This window comes from Poromitra crassiceps (assembly GCF_964638095.1).
Source record: "Poromitra crassiceps genome assembly, chromosome: 19".
Taxonomy (NCBI): domain Eukaryota; kingdom Metazoa; phylum Chordata; class Actinopteri; order Beryciformes; family Melamphaidae; genus Poromitra; species Poromitra crassiceps.
The window spans coordinates 7,622,555-7,635,054 of NC_139646.1; the positions used below are offsets into that span (position 1 = coordinate 7,622,555).

General features: G+C 47.0%; 1 protein-coding gene across 2 annotated transcripts in view; it reads left to right on the top strand.

Moving 5' to 3' along the window:
• gna12a (guanine nucleotide binding protein (G protein) alpha 12a) overlaps positions 1 to 8,392 on the top strand; it is a gene marked incomplete at both ends in the record, with an annotated part of 28,715 nt that extends 20,323 nt beyond the window's left edge. Inside the window, 4 exons of one of the 2 annotated variants that reach the window (XM_083655547.1) lie at positions 5,530 to 5,580; positions 6,007 to 6,207; positions 7,493 to 7,699; positions 8,231 to 8,392. In XM_083655547.1, the coding sequence (XP_083511673.1) occupies positions 5,530 to 5,580; positions 6,007 to 6,207; positions 7,493 to 7,699; positions 8,231 to 8,392 (621 nt within the window). The remainder of the gene's footprint in view (positions 1 to 5,529; positions 5,581 to 6,006; positions 6,208 to 7,492; positions 7,700 to 8,230) is intronic. The other variant, XM_083655548.1, reaches the window with a different exon arrangement.
• Positions 8,393 to 12,500: the final 4,108 nt, after the last annotated feature.

A 12,500-nucleotide genomic window follows, 5' to 3' on the forward strand; every position in this document is an offset into this window, starting at 1 on the left:
GACCAATGAGAGTGCCCGGCTTTGTTTCCTCGCTGTGACACACTGCGTGTCAGCCACGAGGGGGTCACGGGGTCACGGGGTCACGTCTCACCTGTACAGGGGTCGTGTTTCCTGGTTGTTACGCCGTGCGTCAGCGATGATTTTTACAACCCCCCCCAAAGAGTTTGCTGATGCTAGTTGGTTAATACAACACAACCAAAAAAAAGTGCAGACTTTAGAGGCATCCCGGTGGCTCTGTAATGTGTCTTTTTGTCTTGGACCCAAGCAAGACTAGCTGTCGTCTAGGCATCAGCTAATGGGGATCCTTGTAGATTCAAGATTCAAGATTCAAGATTTTTATTGTCACTCCATGGTACAAGTATCACGTGTGAAATTCTTGTGCTGTGGACTCCGTTTACAACATAGTACAAATATAGCAAGGCATATGAGTGCAAAAACAATAAGCAATAAGCAATATGCAACAATAAGCAATAAGGCAGTATAGTGATAAGACAAGTCAGAGACAGTGGCATATTCACTGCACATAGGTGCACATGTCATGTGCATACATTAGACGTGCTTAGACATTTTAAATTTGACGTATTTGACATACAGGTGCAAATAGCATGTACCTTATTAGACATACAGTTAAACATTAGACATACGTAATGGTAGCAGCTGCAGTGCGGTACAGTACAGCTACTACACTATTTGTGTATGTTAAGGAGTCTCGAAACTGTTCCTCAAGCGATTTGTGCGTGCTTTTGGAACCCTGTATCTCCTCCCTGAGGGTAACAGGGAGAACAGGTTGTTGTGGGGATGGTTTGTGTCTTTGATGATCTTCAGGGACCTCCTGAGGCACCGCTGGTTATACAGTTCATGCAGTTCTGGCAACTCACATCCTGTTACGTGCTGGGCCGCGCGCCTCACCCTCCGTAGCGCCCTGCGGTCCCTGGTGGTACAGTTCCCGTACCAGGTGGTGAAGCCGCCAGTCAGCAGGCTTTCAATGGTGCCTCTGTAGAAGTCCCTGAGGATTTCTTTCCTTAGCCCAAATTTCTTCAGGCGCTTGAGTCCGTGTATTCGCTGTTGGGCCTTTTTGACAACAGTGGCGGTGTGGCCGGCCCAAGTCAGGTCCTGGTGGATGTTGACTCCCAGGTACTTGAAGCTGTCCACCCTTTCCACCACTGTGCCGTTGATGGTGATTGGGGGGTGTGCGCCCCCCCCACCTCCTGTAGTCTACAATGATCTCCTTGGTCTTGGAGACGTTCAGAGAGAGGTGGTTGTCCTGGCACCATTGTTCCAGGGCCCCCACCTCCTCTCTGTAGGCCGTCTCGTCGCTCCCCGAGATCAGCCCCACGACTGCTGTGTCGTCTGCAAACTTCACGATGGTGTTAGAGGTTTGAGTCGCCACGCAGTCGTGGGTGTAGAGGTTGTACCAGAAGGGGCTGGAGACGCACCCCTGGGGCGCTCCTATGCTGATGGTCAGTGGGGAGGAGGTGAGGTTGCCCACCCTCACCACCTGGCGGCGGTCTGTCAGGAAATCCAGGATCCAGTCGCACATTGCTGTGTTAAGTCCCAGGTCCTTGAGCTTGCATACCAACCTGGAGGGTACTATGGTGTTGAATGGTGAGCTGTAGTCCACGAACAGCATTCTTACGTAGGTGTCCTTCCCCTCCAGGTGGGACAGGGCGGTGTGGAGCACGTGTGCTACTGCATCCGCTGTGCTCCTGTTGGGGCGGTATGCGAATTGTAGCGGGTCGTGGTCCGGGGGGAGTGTGGGGCGGATCTTTGATATGACCAGCTTTTCAAAGCACTTGCTGGCTATTGGCGTGAGGGCTATTGGGCGCCAGTCGTTGAGGCTGGTCACTTTCTGCTGCTTGGGAATGGGGATGATTGTCGCTGCTTTGAAGCAGGAGGGAACTCGTCGGAGGGAGAGAGACTGGTTGAAAATGTCTGTGTAAACGCCTGCCAGCTGGTGGGCGCAGGACACCATAATAAACAAATAAAGCGCAGAGTATCCTCATAAGCAGGGCAGTGGGTCAGAGTATCCTCATAAGCAGTGCAGTGGGTCAGAGTATCCTCATAAGCAGTGCAGTGGGTCAGAGTATCCTCATAAGCAGGGCAGTGGGTCAGAGTATCCTCATAAGCAGTGCAGTGGGTCAGAGTATCCTCATAAGCAGTGCAGTGGGTCAGAGTATCCTCATAAGCAGTGCAGTGGGTCAGAGTATCCTCATAAGCAGGGCAGTGGGTCAGAGTATCCTCATAAGCAGTGCAGTGGGTCTTGGAAGCCTCCAGGAGCCCCATGGGAAGAAGGCGAGTGAGGCGGTGTAGCAGCACAGTTAGCAATGCTGCAGTTACAAACAGAGCCAGATTTGCAGAAACACGCATCCTGCAAACTGCCACTGAACCCCTGTAGGGAAGAGCTGTCCTCCTCCTGTCCTTGCCTCCCTTCACTGGCTTCCAGTACGCTACAGAATAGCTTTCAAGATTCTCCTGTTTGTATTTAAAGCACTTCACAACCAGCCCCCCTCCTACATCTCAGACCTCCTATCCCCCTACTCCAACACTAGAGCCCTCAGGTCAGCCGATCAGAGGCTCCTGACAGTCCGGAGGTTCAACCTCAAGCTTAGGGGGGGGGGGGGGGGGGGGGGGGGCGTGCCTTTGCTGCCGCAGCCCCTGTCCTGTGGAACAGCATCCCCACCTCTATCAGGCTCGCCCCCTCGATAGAGGCCTTCAAATCTAACCTAAAAACCCATTTATGTTGTGGAGGCAAAATTTGCTGCAATGCCCTGCTGATTCATCAATAATGAGATATCCGTTTTAAATGTTCATAGGAGGTTTTATTCCACAATTATCTCTCTGCAGAGAGGTCTCCTCTTGACTACATTTGTCAATGCAAGAGCCTCGAATCATTGTTTACAACACATCATATATACTGAAACTATTGCACCCGCCCTCCACCTTGGAGGCCAGTGATTTTCCACTACTGTCTAAAAGTTCCATGCACCCTAAAAAGTTTCCATTCAGCCATGTAGCTAATCTGATGTTCACTAGAATACATAACAATTGTCTATTCCCACAGACACTTCCCAAAACAAGACACATGTTCTCACAGGAATATTCTGTACAGCAATCTTCTGCAATTGGTGAAGAACACAGTTCACAAAAATACATCATAGAATTGCCATAATTAATAATCAATCAATCAATAAGCATTCGATCAATACTTTTCCATTACACTACCTGCTAGCATTTCCTGATTCTAGATGATTCATGCCTTGGTTTCCCTATGTTTTTTTGTATATCTCTACCCTATGTACAGCACTTTGGTTGACATGTGTCATGTTTAAATGTGCTCTATAAATAAATTTGATTGATTGATTGATTGATTGAGAGCAAGCCAAAGTCGCTTAGAGTAGGCGGACTTGGCAACTCAGATAAGCGAGGCTAGGGAAGAACAGGAGATGAGGAGGTGCGTGTAAACAATAAACACTTCCTGGATAAGGAGTTAGCAGAGCAGCTAACAGACCTCCAAGCCGTCTCCCTCTTTCCTCTCTCTTTGGGAGCACATTGGAGAGAGGAGAAAACCAAAGAAAAAACACTTCTTAGCTCTCTTGGTGACATCAGTATGGCAAGCCAGGAGGGACCTCCCTGTAAGGTTTGCAATATGAAAATGCCAATGGAAGATGGGCATGATTCCTGTATGCTCTGTCTGGGAGGGGAACATGCATTGACAGGGCACCGTGTGGCATGCAGGGCACATGTTAGTATTTGTAATTTGTATCAAAATACTTTATGATGTATTTTCGCCCATCTCTGGTTGTAAGTTGTAACAGTAAACCTTGGACCATGTCTCAAACTATGCCATGCTGGCTCCTTGAATTTGGAGAATCGGGCCGTGAAAGTCCATGAATTTGATGTCGTCGTTGTTGATGTCCTGAAGCATGAATGTCGACCAATGATAGAGAACATAGTACAAATAAGCGCGAATTGCAATAGCTGCGAGTGCGACCAGATATACGACTTTCCTAAATGCACTTTTTGTGGACCAACCAACCGAGTGACCGATGACCCTGCTGCCCGCAGCTAAAAAGTGTTCAAAATAGTATAATATAAATAGTATATACATCAGTGTGAATACTTATTGTAGTAGTAAAGTGCAAAGAGTAATTTGCAGTATTGAATCAGTTAAGATGTGTACTATAAAATAAAATATAATGAGGGTTGTGAAGTTGCATCAAGTTGCATGCGATTGGAGTTGTGTGTGTGTGCGTGCGTGTGCGTGCGTCCGTGCGTGCACGTGTGAGTGAGGGGAGAGGCCAAACGACTTTGTAAGTCTGTTCTGTCTGTTTCCCTAATCCCTCCCTCCCCCATGTCTCTCGCCGCTTGGTTTTCACACACACAGCTGTTTCCTGTTGAATACGTGTGTGAGTATGTTGTGTGTGTGTGAGTGTGTGTGTCAGTGAGTGTGTGTGTGTGTGTGTGTGTGTGTGTGTGTGTGTGTGTGTGTGTGTGTGTGTGTGTGTGTGTGTGTGTGTGTGTGTGCGTGTGTGTGTGTTCTTTGAAATCCTTTTTTTAAACTTCATTTTACTGTTACTGGGAGTTCACACCGGGATTTTCACAAATTCGCATGATGAGATTAGGCTACATACAGAGTCAATGCAAAAGTGTGAGTAGATGTGATTTCACCCGGGCAGTGCAAATGAGGCGAGTGACGCAAACTCCGCTCACTCGACTCAACTTCTTTTCCGCATTGGTGTGAACGCACAGTTAGAAAATGAAATATTTTGCCCCAAAACGTTGTTGTACAGTATGCTTTATGGTCTGCCTGCTGCACCTTTGTTGATATTAAGTATTCCAGATTCCAGAGAACCTGTCGTGTACACTGGTTATAAAGTCATGACTGTTTCTGATTATATATATCATAATTCAATAATACACTTTAACATTACATACTGCACTATTGGTTGTTGATTATTTTTTAGGGATGCTTGCACATACTGTACTGGACATGCACATCATTTCAGTGAGCCTGTCCATCAGAGTAGTTTAACAAGTTATAGTACTTTCCTAACAGTATCTTACTGTATGTTGTTCATGTTTACAGCTGTTTGTTTACATCCAGCCTCCATGCTGCTTGAGTCTCAGCATGAGGTAGACATTGTTAGAACTACAAATATTGCGCGCTCAGTTCTAGCATGCCTCACACACTTCGCACATGTGCAGTTGAGCAATTGTGCGCTGTGTGCGGAAGCCCTCGCCTTAATAATAAGATGGTAAATTGCGTGCCAGTGATAAAACTATGACGGGACCCATATATGATTGTGTTTGATGACATTAAAGATTGATCTCCCTTGCTGCGGATTGCTTCCATGAAATGGGAATTATAATGAAGCAATGTGTTTACAACGGATGTGAATAATTAAATTAAATGACTGTAATAATGAGAGTAATTTGATTATTTGGGCTGATGTAAGTCTAGTCAATGTATCATTGGTAACTCAGCACCATTCTGTGGCTGTAATGGAAATCTTCTCTTTCTCTCTGCAGAGTGAGTCGGTTAAATACTTCCTGGACAACTTGGACCGCATCGGTCAGCTGGTGAGTCACGTGAGCAGCAGTCAAATCTGCAGTAAACTACATTTCTGTACTTCTTCAAACTTGTTATAAGAACTGTCTTCACTTACTGACGGCATTACTCACTGGTGACATCGTAATTGCTCGAGCGACATCACTGATGACATCATCACTGATGACATCACAATTGCTTGAGTGTGCTGTATGACATCATCAGTGATTTATGACATCACTATAGTAGTGACCTAGGCCAGGCCGAGCCGTCTCGAACTGTATAACATCATCAGTGACTGATTTATGACCTCATCAGTGATATCATGGCAGCGTGAGCTGTGCTTGGTCTACTTTTTGTGGGGACAGACAGACATACGGACAGACCCTCTTATAGACGCCTCGGCCCCTAGTGGCCACACTGTAAACATTTACCCCACCCCCCTCACCCCCTGTCAGAACTACATCCCGAGCAGGCAGGACATCTTGTTTGCCCGGAAGGCCACCAAGGGCATCGTGGAGCACGACTTCATCATCAAGAAGATTCCTTTCAAGATGGTGGACGTGGGAGGTCAGAGGTCGCAGAGGCAGAAGTGGTTCCAGTGTTTCGACGGGATCACGTCCATCCTCTTCATGGTGTCATCGTCTGAGTACGACCAGGTACACAATGTGTAACACATGCAAACACACACACACACACACACACACACACACACACACACACACACACACACACACAGACACACACACACACACACACACACACACACACACACACACACACACACACACACACACACACACACACACACACACACACACACACAATTCTGCCACCCTGAAAGCATCTAACTTTGATGGCCCGGTTACATTGTCAACTACGACGCAGTCCCTGATTGGCCCGGTTACATTGTAATTTCTGGAAATGGCTGTGGGCGACTGGAAGTCCAGACTGATACGTAGAGCTCTTCCGCCCCGAACAGGCGCCCCGACTGACCAGAAGATGCGCTAGTGCAGCGACCAGGACACATACCCCAATCCAGCTTCTCAACCGCAGACACAGCCAGTCGTGCCTGTATCGACGCCCGACCAAGCCGGAGGTAACGAGGGGGGGCACGAACCTGCGACCCTCGTGTTAGGTAGGCAGGGAATCTACCGCTACACTACCCGGACGCCCTGAATTTATCCTTAAAATAAACGAATAAATAAAATAAAAAAGCAATTATTTAGTAATAAAAAAGAACCAATAAGAGTATCGATAAATAACCAAAGCAACTGAATATTTCTGTTAATGTCAAATTCAATAAGAGACAATAATAGTGTATACTGTAGTCTAGTTTGCCAAATTATTTTGCCGTGGTAATGGTATTATTTTTTCCTTTCAGAGGTATTAAAAATGTCTTAAAAGTCATTACATTTGTACTTAATCTTTTTTTTTACAGGTACCCTGCTCTACACTATCCGGACGCCCTAACGGCTCCATTTATTTTACTTGTTCCATTAGGTCTTTCCATTTCTCTACACTAGTGCTTAGTTTTTTGGAGACCGTTTTTTGTTATAAGTTTAAGAGCAGTTGTCCTTAACATTCTAATAAGGTACTTGTCTTCAATTCCGACTTATTCCACTTAGAAATGATATTACTCTCTTGCGGTTTGGGCTTAAGAAATGGACTACGAACAAAATCAGGCAGACGCAGCATTTGAGGTTTGCACAAAGCCGTCTTTGTGGCTGGAATTTGGTTGAGCAAACTGGATTGTTCCCTCAACCGTGGCAGCCATTACTGATACCCACTGTGCTGATGTCTGAATGGTTTGCTTCAATGATCATATGACTGCTGAATTTAGCTCGATAAAACCTGCTGGAAACCAAAGGATAAAGTGTGTGTGTGTGTGTGTGTGTGTGCGCGTGCGTGCGTGCGTGCGTGTGTGTGTGTGCGTGATTCCAGGTCTTGATGGAGGACCGCAGGACAAACCGGCTGGTGGAGAGTATGAATATCTTCGAGACAATCGTCAACAACAAGCTCTTCCTCAACGTGTCCATCATCCTCTTCCTCAACAAAACAGACCTGCTGGTAGAAAAGATTCGCATGGCAGACATCCGCAAGCACTTCCCTGAGTTCAGAGGAGACCCGCGCAGGCTAGAGGACGTGCAGGTAACACACACACACACACACACACACACACACACACACACACACACACACAAGTGTAAAAAAGGAAGTCGCACACTCGTAGCCACGAGGCAAATATTTTTGCACCGTGGCTACGAGTGTCTTCGCACCTCTCCAATTATACTGATGTGTGTTACTCCTCTCACACACGCGCACACGCGCACACACACACACACACACACACACACACACACACACACACACACACACACACTCACTCAAAGGTTTATAGCTGTCATCAGCAGTAAAAGTTAGGTTTCAGTTCTTGTGCCAGCTAATTTCTGTAGCAAGTTGTTCTGAAGAGTGTTTTGATGTTCTACTTATTTTACGTTCATTTGAACCCAGTATGCTTTCACCCACTCACCCGCCGACCCACCAACATGTACGTATGCATGAACACACACACACACACACACACAAACACACACGCACACTCACACGCACACTCACACACACACACTCACACACACACTCACACAAAAGATCTCACTGTCCCTCCTCCGGTCCTTGCAGGCATTCCTGGTGCAGTCGTTCAGCCGTAAGAGACGTAACCGGGGGAAGCCGCTGTTCCACCACTTCACCACCGCAGTGGACACGGAGAACATACGCTTTGTCTTCCACGCCGTCAAGGACACCATCCTGCAGGAGAACCTCAAAGACATCATGCTGCAGTGACCCGGCTTGGTCTGACTGCAGTGACCCGGCTTGGTAAAGACATCATGCTGCAGTGACCCGGCTTGGTCTGACTGCAGTGACCCGGCTTGCTCTGACTGCAGTGACCCGGCTTGGTCTGACTGCAGTGACCCGGCTTGGTCTGACTGCAGTGACCCGGCTTGGTCTGACTGCAGTGACCCGGCTTGGTCTGACTGCAGTGACCCGGCTTGGTCTGACTGCAGTGACCCGGCTTGCTCTGACTGCAGTGACCCAGCTTGGTAAAGACATCATGCTGCAGTGACCCGGCTTGGTCTGACTGCAGTGACCCGGCTTGCTCTGACTGCAGTGACCCGGCTTGGTAAAGACATCATGCTGCAGTGACCCGGCTTGGTCTGACTGGGAACTGGCAACCCGGCCGTGGATTAGTGGACAAAGGCCCGCTGGATCCTGCGCGGTTCTGACACACGAGCACATTATTCACACTGACCTGTGGAGCGGTCACATCTGACTGACCTCTGAACTGTGAACCTGTGGACTGTGGAGCCGTGAAGTTCACACCAGCTCCCTGAGGAACACTGCTAGTTTAACCTGTATAAATATAAATGTGTGTATGCTGGAAAGATAGTCGTCCACTCTTTCTCTCAAATACCTTTCTCATCATAACAAACAACAACAAAGAAAAAAAAAACACCGTAAGAGAAAAGCACACCCACTACCTGACCTGAGCACTGACAGTGTCTTTCTCTTGGATGATTCCATGACACCTACCTGCCAACATTAGGCTGCGAAAAGAAATCGAGGTTTTCTCGGAAAATTCACTCCCCGCCCCCCAAATAAGATCCGCCAGGTCCGGCGAAGCTCCCTCAGTGATGTGATCCATTGTTCTGTCGATTTATGCTGCCTTGTCAAAAGATGCTCATGCTAGCCTATCTGTAAATGGGAGACTCGTGGGCATCCATAAAACCCACTTTCATTCAGATATCTTGAGGTGAGAAGTCAAGGAAGCCATTTGAAAATGGTTTTTACTTGGCTAAAATGTAGCCTAACTGGAGCGTTATTTAGCCCCCTTCCCGACAAGCTAGCATGACATAGGTCATCTAGTTTCATGTGACACCAGATACGTCACTCTGGCTTTAAAACTGAGCCCGCTACAGCCGTTCGATATTAACGGGAGAAATGAGAGCACAAGCAGGAGAAAGGGTTAAAAATAGGGAGACTCCTGCGAAAACCTGGAGTGTCGGCAGGTGTGATTAATGACAGCCGTGTCACTAAACTAATAAACACCACCTGTTGAGGTACAGCTGGGTCAAGCTGGGGTGTGATGACGATGGAAGGATAGACAGAGAGAGAAAGCAAGACGTACTCGGAGCCTCAGAATACGGTGTGTTAATACCAGGGGCGTAGGCAGAAATTCAATTATGGGTGGGCCTGGATCAAATTGGTGGGGCAATAGACTACATGCACAACTTCTTTACTTCCTGAAATTAGTACAGCTTCTTTATTTCCTGTCCTACACTATTGGATGAACTGATGAATCAGGTGTGCCTGATCATTGTTGTGACTGCAGCACACCTGACATTAATCAGTTCATCCAATAGTGATGACAGGAAATAAAGAAGCTGTACTAATTTCAGGAAGTAGTGGAGTAGTGCATGTAGCCCATTGCATGACGAAATGTTGCGTGCAAAGCGTGCAAAATTCCTAGCTGTCATGAAGTCGTCATGCATTAGACTCTGGAGATGATGTGCCCTGCGTTTTTAAGCTACAAAACCATTAGCTAGCAAGGCAGCAGCAAGTTTGCCTCTAGGAAACAAACAATTACAATTTTTTTTTTTTTTTTGGGTGGGCCAGGGCAAGAAGTGGGTGGGCCTGTGCCTACCCAGGCCCACCCGTAGAAACGCCCCTGGTTAATACACACGTGACCGTCACGTGACAAAGGGGGAGGGGCCCCCGTAGCGGTCACATGCTGCGTTGTATGATAAGGTTGCACAAGTGTTCCCGTCAGTGAGATTTGTACAGAAGAATGGGGGGGGGGGGGGGGGGGGGTGTATCTCTTCTGCTGTCTCTGGTCTTCTCTCTCCACTCCCTATCTTTACCTCTCCTCCCCCTGCACGCCGTTACTCTTCCTTCCGCCTTCTCCGGCTCCCGCCATCACAGGAGAGACAAACAGCTGCAGATAGCAAAGTCTTGAATGCCTCCAGCCAACCCACCCACCCACCCTTCTCCTCCTCCTCCTCCAGCTCTCCAATACAATGGAGAGATTGTTCTCGCCTCTGTTACCAGCGGAAACGGCGGACTGACGAATTAGAGAGACTTCAAGGGCTAAAGCGAAACACACACACACACACACACACACACACACACACACACACACACACACACACACACACACACACACACACACACACACAAACTCACAGCTCCCTGGTCCTGAATGAATGATGGTTCCTCTGGATCCCTGTGTCATTCGTCTCCATGGTTTTGCCCCTCAGCGTACTACTGCCCCCGCCCCACCCCTCCCACTCACCACCACAACTCCAAACAGATAGACAGTAGTAGCCCCAGGCGGAGGCATACTGTAAACATGTCATTTACAAAAAGGGCTTTGGGGTGTAGCTGCATTGCTCCTTCCCGTTCTTTTGACCTAGAAAAGCGAAGGCATAGGGAGAAGGGAACAGCGGGGGGAATGACAGGGTTGAACTGCAACTGAACTTATTCCCACGGCGGCCATTTTGAACTTCACTCGGGGCCGGGAAGTCTACTTAGAATTTGATTGGTCCGGCACAGGAAAACAAACCGGACTGAACAAGACAAAACAGGGAAGCCTTAAAGGGAAAGTTCACTCAAAAATCAAAAAATGTTCCTCTGACCTGTAGTGGAGTTTTGGAGATATCAGTCATAGAGATGTGTCTGCCTTCTCTCGAATACAATGGAACTGGATGATACAAGGCTTGTGGTGCTCAAAGCGGGGGGCGGGGGGGGTACTTTTTTTTTTTTTTTTTTTTACCTTTATTTATACAGGGGGAGTCTCACTGAGAGCAATGCTCTCTTTTTCAGGAGCACCCTGTTCACATTCACACACACATTCATACCTGGAAGCTGACCAGTACAACCACAGTCTGATCTGTTGGCCACTGAGCAGCTCCACTGGAGCAGTTGAGCAGTTCAGCATTTAAAGAGCTCAACAGCAATGTCTCCAGTTTCCATGTATTCCCGAAATCATGACCCGGCTAGCTAGCAGCAGCTAGCGGGGGTGTAGTTCGGATGTAAGAAAATAGTTCCTACGTGAAACTGCTCAAGGTCTGGGGGATTATTCTTGAGTAGCCAGCCGGGTCATGATTTCCGGAAAGAGACATTGCTGTTGAGTTTTTCCAAATGTATTTGGAAAAATAGGTATTTTGGATTTTGGGGTGAACTGTCCCTTTAATATCCATCCTGATTCTTGAGATCCTTTCCTTTCTAATCGGCTTTCTAGTGAGGAATCTGTGCAATGAGAAATGCTTGTCCGATTCCCTCCAGAGGACATATATATATATATATATATATATATATATATATATATATATATATATATATATATATATATATATATATATATATATATATATACACTGCTGGGCTGGTAGAGTGAGAGTGACACAAGTTCACATTTGGCTGTGGGAATAAGGTCAACGATAAGCACTTCCACACACCTTACTATAATGCTATTATGACACTGTGTATATTGTCTGTGTGTAAAGTGTGCGTGTGCATGTGCATACTGACATAATGCTCCTTTGTGTGTGTTCATATTTCCTGTATATAGATGACTGCAAGTGTTCCACTGACACTGTGTGTAACACGGAAACCTTGCGTCACAAAAACACCACTATCCCTAACAGTGTCACTGTAAGCTGTAACGTTGCTGTAATATTTGTCAACTAACTAACTATATGTTTTCCATCGGTCGCATGAGCCTTTCTAAGCGTCGTCATTGCACTGGATGTCTCTGAGCGAACACGACCGGCGAGAAAAACTTCTGAAAAAAAAAAAAAAAAAGGCAATAAAACGAAATAAACAAACTAAGCAGACTTTGAAATATGGGCTTGAAGGAAAGCTGAATGAAATCAAGAGGGTGAAGAGTGAAGGA